The following is a 21490-nucleotide window of genomic DNA, read 5'->3' as shown; positions in this document are numbered from 1 at the left end:
GCTTACTGGAAGTAGATGACCACTAGGTAATTATCAAAACTCACATTTGGCCTTTTTCTCTTGGGTCTTTGGATGGTCTTGAATCCTTTCTGCTGACACTCCTACAGTGAGATTTATAAGGACTTTTTCTTTCATGAACTCACATTCACTTCTGCTGTTTCTGGGGACTTTATGCTTATAAGATATCTGGAACTATATATATTCAGCTAATCCCTGAAACAAACCATAGTACGGACATTTTTCCTCTTATTTTTTAAAATGATCTGTGACACCATGGTAAAGTTGATGACAGAGTTCTCCTACACAATTTACTGATTTATATTTAATAACTTTGTGTTTGATTTTAAAATGTCTTGATTTACATTTTGACAACTTCTGCTTCATTGTAAAATATATTTGGTTAATAGGGGATATGCTAACAGGTTGAAGCTTACAAATACCCACAAATACAGAAAGAGATGTTGTTAAAATATTGTTATTAGGTTCAATACCAATGACTCACATTTTCCTTTATTGAAGCACCAAGACAATACAATGATATGCCAGACATAGAGGTTAGTACTAAAATATAATACAGCGTTATGCTAGTGTGCCAAAGTTTAAATACTCTTGTCTGTCTCCATCATGGACATGCTAAATATTAGCAGTGTCCTAGGGTCAAGGAACATTCATTCCTTGCTTGTTTTATTAAAGAAATTCTCATAACAATCCTTCTGCTTTTTTTTATTAACCCTTTTAATATGTCTTCCAACATGTAATGTGACTTGAGCTGTAACACATGCATGCTGAACAGGGGTCATACAGCATAATGACATCTCCAGGACCCATTGTTGCCATGTACAGCCGCCAATTAAAATGAATAGGAAGAGGCAGCAGTACGTGGTCATGCGCTGCATTTGTGTAAAGCACCTGCATGTGTACTGATGTATGCTTGGAACTCAGCTCGTGTTTGGAGCATATGTCAGCGCACATGCAGGTACTTTCTGCAAACCCTGGTGTGCGACCGTATACACCCGATTTCCCATTCATCAATGAGCAACTGTATGTTGCACCAGTGGGTTCCGGGTAGGCATTACCTAGGCTCTGCATGATGTACTGCCTGTGTCACCACATGTTATCATCTCAACATACAATCTCTGTACAATCAACTTTCGATTTACCAAAACTATTCAATATGAAGACCTATGTATGCTATTCAATCAATCTGCATACAATTAGGTAGGCTCTTGTATATACCTGTTGGTAAATCTAAAGGAATTTGTACAATCAGATAGTAACATGGTGAGCTTTAACCACTTCCCATCCCAGCTATCGTCAAATGACGTTTTCAGGAGAGATCTCCCATCCTGGGTGGGCGTCATATGACGTCCTTGGCTTTCCGGCTGTCTAGGGGGCATGCGTGCGCCCCGCCGTGTCACTTAGGAGCCAAAGTGCGTGTCCGGCGGCCGCAATGTCCGCCGGGCACCCGCGAGTGCCCTGATAACAGAGCAGGACCATGGATCTGTGTGTGTAAACACACAGATCCAGGTTCTGTCAGGTGAGAGGAGACTGATGGTGTGTTTCCAGTACAGAGGAACACTGATCGGTCTCCTCCCCTTGTGAGTCCGCTCCCCTACAGGTAGAATCACTCCCTAGGTAACACATTTAACCCCTTGATTGCCCCCTAATGTTAACCCCTTCCCTGCCAGTGTCATTTATACAGTAATCAGTGCATTTTTATAGCACTGATCACTGTATAAATGTGAATGGTCCCAAAATAGTGTCAAAAGTGTCCGATATGTCCGCCGCAATGTCACAGTCATGATAAAAATCGTAGCTCGCCGCCATTACTAGTAAAAAAAATAAATAATAAAAATGCCATTAATCTATCCCCTATTTTGTAGACGCTATAACTTTTGTGCAAGCCAATCAATACACGCTTATTGCAAATTTTTTTTTACCAAAAATATGTAGAAGAATACATATCGGCCTAGACTGAGGAATTTTTTTTTTTTTAAATTGGGATATTTATTATAGCAAAAAGTAAAAAATATTGTGTTTTTTTTCAAACTTGTCACTCTTCTTTTGTTTATAGCACAAGAAATAAAAACCGCAGAGGAGATCATATACCACCAAAAGCTCTATTTGTGGGGAAAATTTAATTTGGGTACAGTGTTGCATGACCGCGCAATTGTCATTCAAAGTGTTACAGCGCTGAAAACTGAAAATTGGCCTGGGCAGGAAGGGGGTGAAAATGCCCTGCAGTGAAGTGGTTAAAGGAAATGGCTAAGCACAGCTTTTCTCATATACAGTATGGCAGTGGTCCCCAACCTTTTTGACACTGGGGACCGGCTGTGTGGAAGAAAATTATGCTAAGGCCCGGGGGGGGGGGGGATTCTGCACCATAATGCAGAATCAGTGGGAGCCCCGAGTGTGTCACTTGCCACGATCGCCTACCACCAGATGCAGCTTGTTACTTGCCAGATGTGGACTGTCACTTGCCAGATGTGGACTGTCACTTGCCAGGTGGGGATTGTCGCTTGCCAGATGTGGACTGTCACTTGCCATGTGGGGATTGTCACTTACCAGATGGGGACTGTCACTTGCCAGGTGGGGATTGTCACTTGCCAGATGTGGACTGTCACTTGCCGGGTGGGGATTGTCACTTGCCAGATGGGGACTGTCACTTGACAGATGTGGACTGTCACTTGCCAGGTGGGGATTGTCACTTGCCAGATGGGGACTGTCACTTGCCAGGTGGGAATTGTCACTTGCCAGATGGGGACTGTCACTTGCCAGGTGTGGATTGTCTCTTGCCAGGTGTGTATTGTCACTTGCCAAACGTGGATTGTCACTTGCCAGATGGGGACTGTCACTTGCCAGATGCAGACTGTCACTTGTCAAGTAAGGGTGGAACATGCGGCGATGCGGGTCCAGCAGTGAGAGATTTCATCTCTCGTCCGCCGCACCTCAGTGTAGTGTTCGTGCCGGCTGTGAGGATTGGACGGTGGTGGGGCGGGGCGGGCGTTGAGAGATGACATCATCTCTCTGCTCTCACACAACACCTCAGACAGTGTTGTGTTCAGGGCCGGCTGTGTGGACGGAACAGCTGTGATGCGGGGCATGCCGCAAGAGGTGATGTCATCTCTCTGCTCGCCCCTTCCTGCCGAACCTCTGAAAGTGCAGCCTTCGTGGCCTGGCTGCAAACAGGCTACGGCCCAGCAGTGGGCCGCGGCCTGGGGGTTGGAGACCCCTGCAGTATGGGATGGGGTGGGGGGGGTCAGGAATGAGTTGTAAAGGAGGAATCATTTATTGAGATTAACAGGATGATTGCTGCTCTGTGAAAATTATATGTGTCACGTAAATAAAATACCATGACATCATCAAACACAATAATCCTAATCTTTTAGATTTCTTGACCCTTCAATGACAAGGCTAAAACAAACCTTAAAGCGTTTGTTACCCTTAAAAAAATAAAAAATAAAAAAGATCCTGTCCCCTTAAAGCATGTTTTACAGCACAGTGATAGTGGTGTGTAATTTGGCCCCCTGTATCACCTGAAATACCTGGCTGATCCTACCTGGTTCTTCACCCCCCCTGTAAACTGACCACAGTATATCATAGCTGCTAAGCCCTGACACCATGGTCAGTTGACGTGTTTCCTTCATCCGCAGCTCTCCTGTCTCTCCTCTGTCCTCTCTCCCCCCTCCCTGCCTGCCTGCTCTGTGTCAAGTGCCCACCCCTTCCCCTCCTGCTGCTGAAATAACATTTAAAATCTTACATAATCCTGTGTGTTTGCTAATGTTGTGTGCTCCTGTCTCTGTGATTATTAAAAAAAATGCAGTATATACCAGATTTCAGAGCGCCGCTCAGTGCTCACGTGACCGGCCAGCTCTCTCCTCCTCTCATCCCGAATGACGTCAGTGGGGGAGTCTCAGCCCTGCCCACTGCAGCTGACAGATGGGGAGAGGAGAGAGCCAACTGGTCACGTAAGCACTGAGCGGCACTCTGAAATTTGGTATATACTGCATTTTTTTATAAATCACAGGGACAGGAGCACACAACATTAGCAAACACACAGGATTGTATAAAGTAAAATGAGTGGGTTAACAACCACTTTAATGCCTGAACCCAGTTTAAAAATAAAAGAATTATGAGAGAATATGCATGTATATTCGTTCTGTGTGAACTGCGCAAAAACGAATGTTGCTTAGGTTAGTTTCCCTTCTGAATATTATAGGCAATAGTAAAATACTGCATTATGCCCACTAGATGAAGCCAAGGAACATAGTAGATACATATGTCTGTAACAAGAGATGTAATGTAACTATTCTACAGAACACTAGAGGGAATGAGCAAATAAATCTAACCATTGGTTAGATTTATTTGCTCATTCCCTCTAGCATTCTTTACTACAGTCCATTTTAGAAGAACATTTATCAGTAACATTGACCTTAATGCTGGCACTCAATATAAAACTTTATTTTTTTTTTATTGTACATAAAATACATTAACACTGGCACTAATGCTATATATTTACACTATATTGTCTATATACACTATATTGTCAAAAGTATTGGGACACCTGCCTTTACACGCACATGAACTTTAATGGCATCCCAGTCTTATGCCCCGTACACACAGTCGGACTTTGTTCGGACATTCCGACAACAAAATCCTAGGATTTTTTCCGACAGATGTTGGCTCAAACTTGTCTTGCATACACACGGTCACACAAAGTTGTCGGAAAATCCGATCGTTCTAAACGCGGTGACGTAAAACACGTACGTCGGGACTATAAACGGGGCAGTGGCCAATAGCTTTCATCTCTTTATTTATTCTGAGCATGCGTGGCACTTTGTCCGTCGGATTTGTGTACACACGATCGGAATTTCCGACAACGGATTTTGTTGTCAGAAAATTTTATAGCCTGCTCTCAAACTTTGTGTGTCGGAAAATCCGATGGAAAATGTATGATGGAGTCTACACACGGTCGGAATTTCCGACAACAAGGTCCTATCACACATTTTCCGTCGGAAAATCCGATCGTGTGTACGGGGCATATGTCCGTAAAGTTATTTTGAGTTAGCCCATACTTTCCCTCTGTGTAGGCCTAACTTCCACCCCCATGCTCACTCATCCATGTCTTTATGGACCTTGCTTTGTGCACTGGTCCAAATAATTTGGTGGAGGGGAGACTGAGGGGTTGTTTTTCAGGGGTTAGGCTTGGCCCCTTAGTCCCAGTGAATGGAACTCCTAACGCATCAGCATACCATGACATTTTGGACAATTTCATGCAAAGTCTGCGCCAACCCAATATTGAACCCTACGCACTAAGACCGGGATGCCATTAAAGTTCATGTGTCTGTAAAGGTAGGTGTCCCAATACCAATATGGTGTGTATATATATATATATATATATATATATATATATATATATACATATTTTATTTTTTTTTTTTTTACAGACTGCTTAATACAGGCTTCCCTTTTAAAGAGCCTCTGCAAAGATCTGGTGTAGCTGTGCATGCCACTTAATCAGCTTCTAGATTTTCAAAGCTTAAGGCTGCTTTCACACTGAAAGCGCTGGCTGTTAGTGGTAAAGCGGCACTCGTTTTAGTGGCGCTTTACCACTGTTTAGGCGCTTTTTTGCTACGCTTTTCGGCCGATAGCGGGGTGCTTTTAACCCCAAAGAGGGGGTTAAAAACTCCCCTGTAGTCGTGCTTCTGAAGCTCTTTTCAGGCGCTTCGGAAGCGCTGCCCATTCATTGCAATAGGCAGGGGCCCCCCAAAGATGGTGCTTGGAGGAACTTTTCTAACGGCCCGCAAACGCACCACCCCAGCGTGAAAGCACCCATTTGAATAAATGGGAGGCAGTTTTCAGGCACTTTACAGTCGCAATTTCTAGCGCTAAAACATCTGAAAACTGCCTCAGTGTGAAAGGGGTCTAATGTCGTGTACACACGAGCAGACTTTTCGACAGCAAAGGTCCGACGGAACGAATCCTCCGGACAATTCGATCGTGTGTGGGCTTCATCGGACCTTTGCTGTCGAAAAATCAGACAGACTTTAGAAATAGAACATGTTTCAAATCTTTCCAATGGACTTGAGTCCGGTCGAAAAATCAGTTTGTCTGTATGCTAGTCCGATGGACAAAAAGGGACGCAAGGGCAGCTATTGGCTACTGGCTATGAACTTCCTTATTCTAGTCCGGTCATATGTCATCACGTTCAAATCCGTCGGACTTTGGTGTGATCGTGTGTAGGCAAGTCCGTTCCGTCGGAACTCCTTCGGAACTCGGTTGGAACTCCAAAGTCCGCTCGTGTGTACACGGCATAACTGAACAAGCTGAGGATACAAGCTGATTGATTGCCCTTCACAACTGCTACAGATTCTGTTTGCCCCAGTTTTAATAATTTCCCCGCAATGTATCACCTCACAAAGGTGAAAAGAAACAGTGGAGGCTTCCCCTACTGGTGATCGGCTATCATGGTGATCATGTGCTGGTTTATTACACTGTCTGTGACTACTCAGTATTCATCCTGAGGGTGCACGATTAAGTGTGCTCCCAGCAAAAACAAAGGTGTGCAGGCTGCGTGGCCCAGTCTGTGCTATCACATGTATGGGTACAGCTGGTGGACAGGAATTAAACAAATGAGCATACCTCCCAACTTTTTGAGATGGGAATGAGGGACACCTACTAGCAAAAGTAGATAGGCATAGGACATGCCCCTTGCCACACCCCCTTAAAGGAGAATTAACAAAAAAAGATTAGTTAAACCCACAAGTGCTTTTTTTTTACTACTATTCCCTTATATTGGCTTCGGAAATTTACAAATGCAGCCATTTAGAAATTGGATGAAAGGTTTAGCACTGGGAAACACTTTTTGAAAGATAAATAGTGCATTTTATATACAACTATATAGATCAGACCGAAATGAGGGACAGAGGGACATTGCTCCAAATCAGGGACAGTCCCTCCAAATCAGGGACAGTTGGGAGCTATGAATGAGCACAACACACTTTAGTTTTTCCTTCTTCCAGCATTGACTTCCTTTAGAGCTCCCTTGTTGGGTGAGGGTCACATAACGTCTCATAAATGAAGTCAGAGTGATGGAACACTTCCCTCTGCCAGACCCTGTGAATGCAGGTCTGAGCAGGGGGCAGATGGATTTATTTGGTTCAGTTGTCACTGACTGCACGAGCCAATGTGACTGGGATCTGAATGGGGGAATATCCAGCATATGTTGTTACTGGCCTCACTTCTGAAAATACTAGTTGCCTGACAATCATTCCGAGCCAAGGGCTATAATACCGTAAAGGGCACAACTCTAGAAAAAATTGTATGTGGAACTCTGACATTATTTTATTGTTCTACTGCACATACCTGTTCCAGGTCAGTGACCCAGAAGGTACTGAAGTCAGAGACAGCCCAGCAACTAGTATTTTTAGTAAAAGGCCAGCAATGGCAGCCCCTATAGTTCTTTTATGACAGGTGTACTTTAAGTCACAATGATATGGTAATGGTTGGGGGAGGAGTTCATATATTTTAGAATAGAGATCTTAGCTCTAGAGTCCTGGCATAGCTAAGGTTGTGCTTAAAAGATTAATTCACCTCTCTGACTTTTTTATAAAAGCACCCCATGTTTTCTATTACCCTCAGCACATTGCAAAGCACTGTTAGGATTTTAAAAAATCGACCCCTTTACCACTGCATACCTCTCTTTCTTGCACAGCCCGTTCTACAAAAAGCTCTAGGAGTTTGCCCCCCCACCCCACCCCTATATTGGCTAAATGGCAGGACAGGCTGAACATTGGAAGTGCGCCCCCAGAGGCCGATTCATAGTCGTTAAATCTTACCTGTGCACAGTGCACTCTACAGCCCCTCTCCCTCTACAGCTGAGCTCTGTAACATGCTAGGGGTGATGGAAAGCATGGGGGATTTTTCTTTTTAAGTGAAGGTGAACTAACCCTTATACATACTGGGTTCCAACCAACATTTTCTTTTGAAAATGTTGAAAAATTTTCTTCTGGGTGGAATATATATATTTTTAGGAATATATTTTGCTGTAAAGTAGAATAAAAGAAGCTTCAAATAGAAGTGCCATTGTCTGAAAGGGCCAGGAAAGTACTAATACTATACTTCTTTGCTATAAATTTCATATAGCTTACATGTGGGACCCCCCGAGTTTTCATGTCATCGGAGTATTTGCAGAAAATATTCACAGGTAAATGTAAATACCCTTATAAGATGTTTAGGATACATCCTGATTCTTTATCTTTATCATACCTTTGTCAGGCTGGCTATGGATTTGAGAAGTTCCACATGTTCAATTGTTTGCGGCACTACCCGAAACACTTTATCCCTTAAAAGAAATAAAAATAATGGCATGATAAAACAGTTTAGTAAGAAAAGATAGTTCATTTAAGGTAGAGTTGAAGCTACAGTGGTTATCCTTACCCATAATAGGTTAGGGGTTCAGCAGACACTGCAGCAACGCATGTAATAAGGAGTAAGGTCCACATGTTGGCAAAGCAAGAAATCAATTGTTGGCTGCACATTTTTATACTCTGTGTTTAGTACGCATGCCACATGCTTCATGAAATATCTGTCTGTGTTTGTGACTCATTTTGCTTTGCTTGTGTTTAATTATAGCCATGGCCCTGAACCTTTTCCCCACACACCTGTGGAAAATTTCATAGCAAACATAACACTTGTGAAACATGCCCTGAATATGATGTACAAATAAACTTTATTAACCAGCTCTCTGGCCTGCCTTTGAACATCATGGCTATTTATCACGTATTGCATACAGTTCTCAGAGAACATTTTTATTAAGGCTGAACTCTGGACACAAAAATTGCCATTCATTATATTCCTTAATGGAACCATAAGATCTAAATTGTGTCCACCAAAGGCCTTCGCAAATCCAGATATTACCTTCTAAAAGTAGCAGTGATATCATCCCTGTGCTGTACACAGCCTGTGCCGAGATCAGAGCCATGGGATGCAGCAGCTCCCCCCTCTACAGGATGCCTGCTGAAACTACAGGGGGGGCGGAGACAAGACCAGTTAACTTGCATAGGGAGAGAGAGCAGCAGTGACTGGTCTTTATTACAGAAAGCTCCTAACAGAGGCAACGTTTCACACTGAATTACTGCACAGATCTGGAAGAAATACATAAAGCACATCAGCTACTCCCGACCAGCCCAGGTGAATAAATGATAAGGAGCGGCCTTGGTGGGCAGAGAGAAATCCTTTAGAGTGTGTGGATTAGTGGAAACATGTAGGCTGAGGCAGCTCCTTATCGTTTATTCACCTGGGCTTGTTGGGAGTAGCAAAGACTCTTTCATATTTACATGTGTTACCCCTCTGAATTGGTATTAGGATAAGACTGTACCCCGTGTTCTGGAACACAGGGATATGCTTTCACCTCTACTTTGAGTGGCAAGAGCAATATAACAGGTCACACCAAGATTCAATTAAAAAAAAACACATGACTATTGTATTAGGACAATATTAGCTTTTCCCAGAGATCTGCTTTAGCAATTATACTTCTCTTCTCCATCTGAGATAAGAAGTGAATGGAATACTCAGTGAATTACCCCAATTTGTAGTGGAAGGAGATGTGAGATTGGTACTTATGATCTTGTGAGTATAGGCGCTCAAATAATCCTCAATGAAAATTAAAATATAGAAATTGAAAAAGTATTATTTAAAAAATAAAACGAAAGGTAATAAAAGACCTATTGGAGAGGGACCAAGCATGAATAATTATCTTTATTTATATCAAGACATTCCTTTGACACTTGTACCTGAGTATATTTGTATAGCAATAAATATACTGAAGCACAAATGTCACAGGCATTGTATATGTATATAAAATATTTAAATAATTGTGTATATAAAAACACAATTACTCATGTGTGGTCCCTCTCCATTAGGTCTTTAATTAACTTTTATTTTTGCTATTTTTACTGCCTTCATGTATATAGAATAGGAATATACTGGGGGTCTGGTGTGGAAATATACCCACGTTAGACCCCAGGGAATATTAGGGTCACAATCCTCCATGCACTAGTCCATTTGTAGGGAGCCAATAGGTCCCAACTTTTCGGTAGCGGCAGGGCATTGCTTCCTCATGTCAGAGCCTCCAAGAAGAAAAACAGTACAGTAGTGACATCACCAAACCTCATTCCAAATCTTCTGAGATTAGCAATCAGAAGCAACAGTGCCTTAAATCTCATACTGCAGATATATAGCTATGAGGCCGTAGACACAGGTGTGCCTAACAGTGATGAAAAAAATTGGACCCCTGTTAGGAACCCTGGGATCAATAAAAAGGTTACTTTCACAGACTATGTGGCTTTTCTTTCATTTTTGAAAAACATACAAAAATAGTCTTTATTACAGTTGCTATATCATAAAAGTTTGGCCAGCTGTTTTTTCTTAAGAACGGTATTTGCAACCAACATACCATTTTCTGACCATATCTGAAGATCCAAAAATGAAATCAGTTTCTTGTCAAAGGAAAAATTAAACTTTGTTACTTAGTTAATTTAACTTTTCAATAAAGCTTTGTAATTCAAGTACAGTGCCTGTCTATATGGTGAATATATCATCACTATACTTTAGCCACAACTAAACTTGGCTGAAAAACATCAAGGCTGTCAACAGTTCGGCCTCTACAAATCCAGCAGTACCTAAAAATAGAGAGCAACTGAGGCTGTGCAGAGCAGGGTGAGACAGTGTATTACTGGATTTTAAACAGCATAGGCACTTATATTTTATGTTTTACATAGCTATACCTGCAGAAGGGGCCAGCCTGAAGTGATGTAGCAGGACTTAATTTTCTGACTAAAGTTCCACTTTAACCACTTCAAGACCAAGTCTATTTCTGACACTTGTTGTTTACAAGTTAAAATCTGTATTTTTTGCTAGAAAATGACTTAGAACCCCCAAACATTATATGTATTTTTTTAGAAGGGACTCTGGAGAAAAAAATGGCAGTTGTTGTAATATTTTATGTCACATGGTATTTGCGCAGAGGTCTTTCAAATGCAATTTTGTTTGGAAAAAATACACTTCACTGAATTAAAAAAGAACTAAACAATAAAGTTAGCCTAATTTTTTGTTTATTGTGAAAGATGATGTTACACCGAGTAAATAGATTCCTAACATGTTATGGTTTAAAATTGCATGCAAATGGCGACAAACTATGGTACTTAAAAATCTCCATAGGCAATGCTTTAAAAATGTTTATTGGTTACTTGTTTAGAGTTACAGAGGAGGTGTTTTGCTTGAATTATTTATCTCGCTCTAACGATCACATATGTGATTTGAACACTGTTTACACTTGCGACCGCGACTTAAGTATGCGTTTTCTTTGGCGCGTGGGGACGGGGGCACTTTAAAAAAAATAAAATTCTTATTTATTTATTTATTTTTAGTTTTACACTGTCCCTTAAAAAAAAAAAAGATCACTTTTATTGCTGTCACAAAGAACGTAAACATCTCTTGTGACAGGTACTCTTTATGGAGGAATCTGGGGTCTATAAGACCCCAAACCCCTCCTCTGCACTTCACTTGAAAACACCAAATTTGAATGCTTTGTTTTTTTAAAAATTGTTGCCGTTGGCTGCCGAGGAAACCAGAAGTGACGCCATGATGCCGCTTACGAGGTTACAACATTAGACACCCGATTGAAGCCGATTCCAGCTTTGTTCATGCCTCTGGCCAGCCAGTGGACATGCTGGCTGGTCACTCTGGTCTCCCGGTGGGATGGGAGACCCCCGGGTAGAGCGACAGAAGGAGGCGGGAGGGGGGACGTCCCCTCCTGCTGCTTGTGATAGCGGCTGAGCAGTTGCTTAGCCGTATCGGTTGTTATCACATGAAAGCAAGCCGACCATCTGCTATAAAAAACAATACCGGGGGTGATACCTGTAGTTGCAGGCATCACCCCGGTACAACCACCTACTCAAAATGATGTGCATGTACGTGATTTTGCGTGAAGTGGTTAATAAGGTGATGTTATATTCCTTGCACATTTTCTGGATATAAGCTAACATTTACCAGGAAGTTAATGTGAACCATTATATTTTTAATTAAAATGCAATGATTGTCACAGGGATCTATTTTTATTATGCAGACCTTTGTTACTGAACAAGGTTAATAAAAAAAAGATATATATTATCTAAACATAAAAAGTTCTCCTTGTTACAGAAAAGTTCTCCATGTTACAGAAAACAACCAGAAGTGTTGATTATGCCTCAGCAGTAACTTGAAATATTTACTTTGAATTCTTCCTGAAATATAGCAGTGCACTTTCTGGTATGTGAGGGTGCTTAGGCACTAGTGATGAGCACAAGGATGAACGCTTGAACGTTTACCCGTTCGACAGGAGCCGAAAGTCATGTATAACAGTCAGATGTCATTCACAGTGCCTGATGACCACTGACCTGCCAAAAGAAAGAAATTGCTGCCACCAGCAAATGATGCAGTTTATGTGCAGGACACAAAGGATGTGTTGATAAAACTTTCTAATGTCTGGATGGACAGTTGGTCGTTGTTGGTTGGGGTTGATATTGAATCAGTATATAATCAATAACACATGACTAAGGACTGGTGGCGGTTTATTAATTTTTGAAATCTAATTTTCTTAATATGGGACCTCAGAATGAGTCCATATAGGAACCTTTGGAATTTGCCCTAACCAATAACTTCTACCAGTTCCCCGGTAATAATTATCATTAAATAAAGGGGATCTCAATGGGTGATCCCTTTTTTTTAATCAAATAATTTTTTTATTGTTATAATTATACATACAAACAGATAATATATCAAATAAGTTCATTAAAATTTCTGAAAGTATTAAATGATATATAAGAAAAAAACATAAACCAAACAAACCTTGCACCTCTCGTATCAAATTCACTTATCATATATTAACCAAAGCATAGAAGGAGCATAAATACAATCTACTAATCAAATTAAATTAAATTAAGCTCCCTTAATATCAGCCGTCAAACTATGGAAGCATCCTCCCTGCAGCTTCAGTTTATCTTTCTGTTACCTTTCTTTTGCATATTAATTTCTCAGCTCCTTGCTCCCAACTATCTCCATTGCCTTTACTCATCTCTACTAGATAAACCGTCATAAAGTTTGTTACTAGGTTCTATCCACCATGACCATATTTTACCAAACTTTTGAGGTGTACCTCTATGCTTATACATTAATTTTTCTCTTTTAAGTATATAGTTAAGTTTCTTAACCCATTGTTTATGGGTTGGAGGATCAGCAGATAACCATTTCTGTAGAATAACGTTACGTGCTAAGTATATCGATCTTATCCACATAGTGTACATCTCTACAGGTAATGCTCCATCAGGTATTATTCCCAATAGAGCAAATTTGGGCGTTCCTATTATCTCAGTAAAGCATAGTAAGTTTAGGGTTGTGAATATTTTTTCCCAATAAGATGAAGCTTTGGACATCGCCAAAGCATATGGAGAAGAGAGACATTAAATAGAGAGCATCTCAGACAGTGTTATATTTTTTCCCCAAGCATGGAGTTTTTGTGGGGTATAATAAGCCCTATGTATAATAAAGAGCTGAGATAGCCTTTGAAAAGGCAAGAGCGATATCTTGGGAAGTGTTTCCAGAGCTCGTGTCCAGTCCACCTTGTCTAGATCTTCTATATCATCTTGCCACCGGACAAAACTATTTTTATGTTTTTCAGTATTCTCTATTATTTGTAAGTTGAAATAAAGATCTCCCATTAGTCCTCTTTTCGAGCAGGCAATTGAAGTTGCCTTTGTTAATATTTTGGAGTAGTCATACTGTAATTGGATTTTGTGACGGGAGGGCCCGTGGAACCCAGAATCCCTTGGAAAGGTTGGGAAACCCTTGTTTCAGCTCCCCATGCACCTCTTATGTCTAAGTCACCCTGTGCCATCCTGGCACAGGGTGATTGAGAAAATATATACTGGATTACTTAAAATGGAACAGTAATATTTATCCACAATATCTCCCAGGATATATGTAAAGACTATTCTTGGTTTGTTTGATTCTGAACTCAACATGTTAGTTGAGAGAGCTGATCACATTGGCCTCTGTACAATGTAGGAGACAGGCCGACTCCTGCTGCAGCTCCTGCTATTGTGAGAAGGTGTCCTGTGTTTATACTTATGATAATGTATAATCTTCTGTGTGAAGCTTGGTGACAACAAGTCTGACCTGTAGTGAAATCCTGATTAATCATAACAATGCCCAGGAGGGCATGGAGTCTCATCGGCTGCTTTAATGGATTAGTTAATTAGCTCATGTTAATTAGGTTTCTGGTTACAGTTGTATTGTTAGAGTAATATGAACAGGAGGTAGGAAACTCCTCTTTAATGTATATAAGACTTGTATTTTGGTTCTAATAAAGAGTCCATGCTCAGCAACTAAACAAGTATCGTCTTGTTTTGTGCTTGTGAGCAGTTGGAATATCTGATATCTATATTCAGACTGGGAGGAAACAGTATATGACGAAAGCACTCAAGCGGAGTGTGGGACGTTTCGTTAGAGATTTTTAAACTTTGAGTTTGTAATGCATGACGTATTTGAAGACATTGATAGAAGTTTTTATTCGTTAACTGATATTGGTCCTTTAATACATCAAAAGGAAGTAGAACATCCCCTTCATATAGCTGGTACAAGAGTGTTATGCCCACCTTTTTCCAATCTAAGAATTCTGAGAGTCCGCCCAGTTTACAAAGAAAAAAGTTATCCCATATGGGCATATGTTTCGTATACCCTCTATGCTGAGTGGTATTTCGCACTGCTTCCCAGATCCTGTGAATCAAGTAAAAAGTAGGAAACCCCCTTTTATTATAAAAATGGTGAGCTACTATTAATTGGACCAGAGGGTATTTTTTAAATTGGGATGCTATTATCTTTTGTGTAGAGTCTTTCATATTCACTACCTCCCAGTCATGCCAATGTTGTAATTGTGATGCGATAAAATATAATCTAACATTTGGTATCACAATTCCCCTTATCTATGGGCTGTTGTAGTATGTAGTCGCCAATGTCTTTGCCAACAAATTAATATCTGATATTAGCAAAGATATTGGACAATATGAATCAGGGTTACTTGGAGCCTTATCTGGTTTCAATAAGACTATAATTACTGCTTCATTCATAGATGGGGGAAGTGAACCCACCTCCATGGCGTAATTAAAGACGTCAAGCAGTTCAGGTAGCAGTAAATCCCCATACTTATTATATATTTCCCCTGGAAGATCGTTTGGTCCTAGTGCTTTATTATTAGGTAGGTTGGATACTGCATTTCTTAGCTCCTCTAATGTTAATGGGCTTTCCAAAGCCACCCTTTCATCATTTTAAATGCTGAGTAGATCAGTGGTGTCAAAGAATCCATCCAGGGACTCCTTCGAGTAGGATACTCTGCTCTTATATAGTGCCTGATAAAATTCCCCGAATACCTCCAATATTTCTGGAGTAGTATCGGCCCTCTTATTTGGGGATGAGGATTGTAATTCATTTATATATGATGCCGACCGTTGTGCTTTTACAATAGTTGCCAATAAATGTCCTGTCCCCTCTCCCTCTTCAAAATATGGTTGTTGTAGAAAAAATCTTTTATTTTCTGCCTTTTTCTTAGCCACTGCTGCATAATGCTGTTGTCTGTAGAGCCATTCTTTTTTTGTATCATCGTTAGGGTTGGTTATATATAAGAATTCGGCTTTCATCGGATTATTAGCTAGTGTTTTTTCCCATTTCCTAGATTGTTTCTTAATTTTTGATATCTATCTACCAATAAGGAGACCTCGGAGGTAGGCTTTCAATATATCAAAAGTGAAACTGAGTCTCTATTTATATTCTGATAAGCAATTAATTCAGTCATAATTCCTTCAGATGAAGGAAAAAGTGACAGCCAATATGAATTCACCTTCCATAATGTACACCCTGGATTAGTCCTAAAGGAAAAGTTTAATACTATAGGTGAGTGATCTGAAATACCCCTAGCCTCATATTTAATATCACAAAGATATGAAAGCATAGAATATGTCCCCAACGCTAGATCTATTCTAGTGAGAGTTTTCTAACTACTAGAGAAACATGAAAATTGCTTGAAAATCTGTTGGATTACGCTGTCTCCAGAGATCTATCAGTCCCAATTCAGCTACATATCTAGCAAAGGCCATAGGGCTTGATGAGGTTTGCACTATGTGCACAATATCTACTATGTATTTTATCAGATATGAACTGAATACACTCTCTAAACACCTCTGTCGAATATGGCGGGTGATATATATATTTCCAAACACGTATGGTCGCCCAGATACTGTACAGTACAAAAAAATTAATCGACCTTTACTATCCTTCTTAATTTGTCTACATGAAAAGTCCATTCCATTAGAAATAAGTATAGACACTCCTCTAGAGTATGATGTATATGTAGAGTGATTCTTAGTATTAAACTGATTTTGTCAATGGGTGATCCCTGGGCTCCTGTGTATGCCTGTCTCCATCTAGGCTATTGAGAAGAGCAGGTGGTATATGGATCCCCATCTGAAATCAAATACAGATTCTCAATAAACCTCCTTTCAAGATGTCCAAAGCTTATAATAGTACTAAAGCTTATAGTGTAAACTCTTTCCATCTCTTTTTGTGTAGTGCTACCCCTGCAAGGGCCGGTTGTCCCCATTGTTTGCCCTGACCCTGCAAACTCCCCAACACCTCTGACACTCTGGGTTCTGACATATTGAAAGCAGACATGAAATGCAAAGACACCAATAGTTAGAAAGGTTTGCAAGGTAACACTTTACTGGAATATTAAGTCAAACAGACTATAACGGACAAAGATGTAACCCAAGTTGAGTCATAATTGTTATAATGGATTGGTTGAAAGAGATTTATGAACCCAGAACAAGAATACTAATTTGATTATATAATGTGTAGTACATCTAATATTACCCCATGAGTTGTTTAACTATGTTGTCCTTACCTTTTATCATAGATTTGAGTAATGTTAAATTCTCAATCTCCTGAAGAAGCGTACATCATGCGAAACATGTCGAGCAATGAGCAACTCGTATAGCTGGATATCACCATCTCTCAGATAGTCACCTTTGGATACCTGACAACTAGGATTATACGGTTGTTCTCAGTATCTTGTATGTGTTATAATCACGTGGGGGCTCCCAACCTACTAATGGAGGGTTATTGGTGATACCAGCCAAATATTTGGTTTTAAGTATAAAAATTAAATATGATATTTGATATATATAATCTTTGTTTTTAAATTGTCTGTCAATCTTTAATAAAATGTACCTTTTTTATACAAACTTATTTTGAGTGTGGTGCCATTAAAGTTCCAAATTTCCTTCCCTTTATCTACTAGCTCTGCCTAGGCCTCCGTGCCTGCCAACAGAACCGCAGCGACATCCAGCTCTTGCAGCTCTGAAGCCTGTGTCCCAAAAGAGAGTGAGTCCACCCAGGACAGCCCAATTTATCAGCTTACCCAGAATTCATTCGGTTTTTCAGCACTCTGGAACTTATAGTTTCAGACAATATAAAGTCTATGGTAACGTCAGGTGACCGGACTACATGTCCCACAATCCTCTGCTGTCAGTGAATGGCTTTTACTATGCATTCAGTAAGTGATGTGATCATTTCCTGGTTAAGAATTAGAGGGAAAGTGCTCCATGTATAGCATTAGAAGAAGTGTCTCTGAATGAAGATAGTAACACAGCCAGTGCCTGGCTACATTTGCATAGGATAACTGTCTCTTGGATATTGCTACCAAAAGTGCAATGCATCCAAATGTTTTTTTTTTCCTTCATCCATGCATGTGTTTACCTGTTTTACGAAAACAAATTTTGCAACTACAGGATTAACTCACTGTTTACATTAGCAAATGTGTAACTACATACACAGGGCATTCAAAATCAGCTACATTTGTAAAATTGCTTTGCTTGTGAATAGTTTACGTGGAATGGGCATAAACCATTACTTACAGAATTTAGGGCATGTTTTTAAAACATTTGATGGAATATTTACCAAGTATTATATGTATTTTTTCTGCATATAAAGAGCAACTGAAACACTTTTACACGGTAAAAAGCATTCACTAACGTTCACTACTGTCTGTTTTTCAATGGTAAAGGGTACTTATGGTGACATTCATTCTTAACAACTTGATAAAAAATAATGTTCTTTAGCAAGGAACATACATTCCACATTCATAATTATTCTACCAAAATGAGTGTGTGTTGTAACATGCCTCCAGCATTGCTCCTGTTTCTCCTTGCTGGAAGCTGCCATTTTTGCTGAAGCCCAGAGCCCCTGAACAAAATTAAACCATAAAGTGTAACTAAACCCACCAATTTAACACTTAAAAAAAACAGTTACAAACACTTTTTATGGCAATAACTTGCATTTAAGGCTTGTAAATGAACACTTGATTTTTCACGTTTGTTTCCCATAGACTTTAGCGGTGTTCACATGTTTGCATAATTTTTTTTGTCTATTCGCATGTTCTGGTGCAAACGGAACCGGGGGGTGTTCGCCTCATCCTTAGTGCTGACATTTGGAGTTTATGTGCCACCTACCATCCCTTGAAGGGTCTTGTTAAAACATAAGATTCGAGTTTAGTTCTGTTAATGAGTAAATATGGAAGATTAATAATATAGCTTACACTGGTGGGATTGAGCCCTGCACTATGTGGCAATATGCATTCCTGAGCCCTGCACTTTGTTCAGTATCCACTTCTGACTCCTGTACTCTGCATTAGCACACTCCCAGCATGAAGAACAAGCTGTCACAACCTTTCCTAGTCTCATGCTAACACTTTGGACCTGGGAGGGCCATCTCCAAATCACATGATCATTGTGATAGCCTGTGATGGGCTATTACAGTGATCATTCTCTTTAACCTCTTGCCGTCTGCGCTATAGCTGAATGACAGCCACAGCGCAGACCTGAGTTTCCAGGAGGTCGTCATATGACGTCCTGCCCTGTGCACGCGCCCCACGCTCCCCCTACAGGGCGCGCTGTGATCACCGAGTCACCAAGACTTGGGTGATCACAGATCAGAGTAAGGGGCCGGTCCCGGCTCCTTACCACGTGATCAGCTGTCAGCCAATGACAGCTGATCACATGATCTAAACAAAAGCTTGGTAATCGTTTTTTCACGCTGTCAGCGTGAGGAGAAAAAGAAGCCGATCATCGGCTTATCTGCAAGGGACATTGGTCCTGAAGAGGAAGAGGCAATTCTGCCTCAACTGTGCCACCAGTACCCCTTGCCAGTGCCACCTGCCATTGCCACCTGCCATTGCCCACAGTGCCCACCAGTGCCACCTATCAATGCCATGAGTGCCACCTATCAATGCCCACCAGTGGTGCCAATCAGTGCCACTTAGCAGTGCTTGCCTATCAGTTTAACCAACCAGTGCCGATCAGTGCCCATCACTGCCACGCATCATTTCCCATCACTGCCACCTAACGGTGCCCATCACTGCCGCCTCATCAGTGTACATCAATGAAGGAGAAAAATTATCTGTTTGCAAAATTTTATAACAAAATATAAAAACATTTTTAAAAAATTTAAAAATTCAGTCATTTAAAATTTTTTTTAACAAAAAATAAAAATTGCAGAGGTGATCAAATACCACCAAAAGAAAGCTCCATTTGTTGGAAAAAAATGATAAAAGTGTCATTTGGGTACAGTGTTGTATGATCGCGCAATTGTCATTCAAAATGCATCAGCGCTGAAAGCTGAAAATTGGTCTGGACAGGAGGGGGGTTTAAATGCCCAGTAAGCAAGTGGTTAAAACCTGCCTACCCACTCTTTTCCCTCTGACTTTTAGAGGATCCAATGATTTCTACATTAATGCCACTTTCACCCCTTAGGTGACTAGGGGTGAAAGAGGCATTAATGGACAAAATCTGTAGGCAATTATTTAGTTCACTTTTTAGGAAAATGTACATGATGTTGCCAAATGAAGGATGCTTATGAATGTTGTTCCTATTCCATGTGCTTTCTATTGGTAAGATTCTATATACCCCACATTTTGTCAACTACAATACAAAGGGAGTGATTTACATACTCCTCTGTGATTGCAGCGGGGGGGGGGGGGTTATGTCAGAAAGAGAAAGCACCCCTTTAGGGTAAGGATATCAGACCATATATAGGATATGACTTTGAAAACTTACAATCACCTTTGGCATGTTCATGTTCTCTATAAACATAATGATTATACGGGGAACCCCCTTTCTTGGAGGCTTGACAGAATCTATAAGAATTAAAAAAGTGCTGACTTTGACATAAATCTGCTTAGGTTGGAAAGCAGATGGATCTATAGGCTCAAGGCAAATACTCCTCTTGGACTTTATGCTTTTCCTAACTTAGCCTGTTTTTTATAAATAATTAAAAAAGCAAAAAAAAAGAAATGAAAGATAGATGGAGAGGAAAAAGGAAGAGAGGAAAAAGTAATAGATAGTTAAGGAAGGGAAGGGAAGGCAGGCAGGAGAAGGAACAAAGGAAAAGAAAAAGAAAATTACATAGGGTAAAGTGTTTTTTTTTCACATGTGCATATATTTTAATATATTTTGATATATTTTTTCTCTAAACCTGACCCCTTGCCGTGACACAGAACCCCAATCCTCAGGCTTCACAGGTTTGCTCCATCCTCAGGCTTTACAGCCTCCTTTCCTCAGGCTTCACAGCCCCCCTAACCCTTAGTCTTCATACCCCAAATCCTCAGTCTTCACAGCCCCATCCTCATTCTTCACAGTCCCCGTCATCCTCAGTCTGCACAACCCCTGATCCTCAGGTTTCACGGTCCCCCATCCTCAGGCTTCACAGTCCTGCCCCATGCTTCCCAGCTACACTGTTCTGCCCCATGCTTCCCAGCTACACAGTCCCACCCCATCCTCAGGCTTCACAGTCCCCCAGTCCTCAGGCTTCACAGTCCTGACCCATGCTCAGGGTTCACAGTCCTGCCCCATCCTCAGGCTTCACAGTCCCCCCCATCCTCAGGCTTCACAATCTCCCCCTATTCTCAGGCATCACAGTCTCCCCCTGTCTTCAGGCTTCACAGCCCCCCCATCCTCAGGCTTCACGGTCTTCCCCTATCATCAGGCATCACAGACTTCCCCCCATATTCAGGCTTCACAGTTCCCACATCCTCAGTCTTCATAGTCTCCCTCAATCCTCAGTCTTCACAGTCTCCCCAATCCTCAGTCTTCACAGTTCGCCCATCCTCAGACTTCATAGTCCCCCAATCCTCAGGCTTTACAGTCTCTTCCCATGCTCAGGCTTCACAGTCTCCCCCTATCCTTGGGCATCAGTCCCCCCCTGTCTTCAGACTTCACAGCCGCCCATCCTCAGGCTTCACAGTCCACCCATCCTCAGGCTTCACAGTCTCCCTTTATCATCAGGCATTACAGACCCCCATATTCAGGCTTTACAGTCCCCATCCTTAGGCTTCACAGTTCCCCCATCT

General features: G+C 41.0%; 1 protein-coding gene across 1 annotated transcript in view; it reads right to left on the bottom strand.

Annotated features, from left to right (window-relative positions):
* The window catches only part of LOC141139605 (carboxypeptidase B-like), a 55263-nt gene extending 46663 nt beyond the window's left edge, over positions 1–8600 (bottom strand). The window contains exons 1-2 of the mRNA XM_073625903.1: positions 8440–8600; positions 8269–8344 (exon numbers count right to left, since the gene is read on the bottom strand). Coding sequence (XP_073482004.1) covers positions 8269–8344; positions 8440–8540 — 177 coding nt within the window. The 5' untranslated portion in view covers positions 8541–8600. The remainder of the gene's footprint in view (positions 1–8268; positions 8345–8439) is intronic.
* Positions 8601–21490: the final 12890 nt, after the last annotated feature.

The sequence above is a fragment of the Aquarana catesbeiana genome, linkage group LG04 (assembly GCF_042186555.1).
Source record: "Aquarana catesbeiana isolate 2022-GZ linkage group LG04, ASM4218655v1, whole genome shotgun sequence".
Lineage (NCBI taxonomy): Eukaryota > Metazoa > Chordata > Amphibia > Anura > Ranidae > Aquarana > Aquarana catesbeiana.
This window is presented reverse-complemented; position numbering and strand designations above follow the sequence as displayed.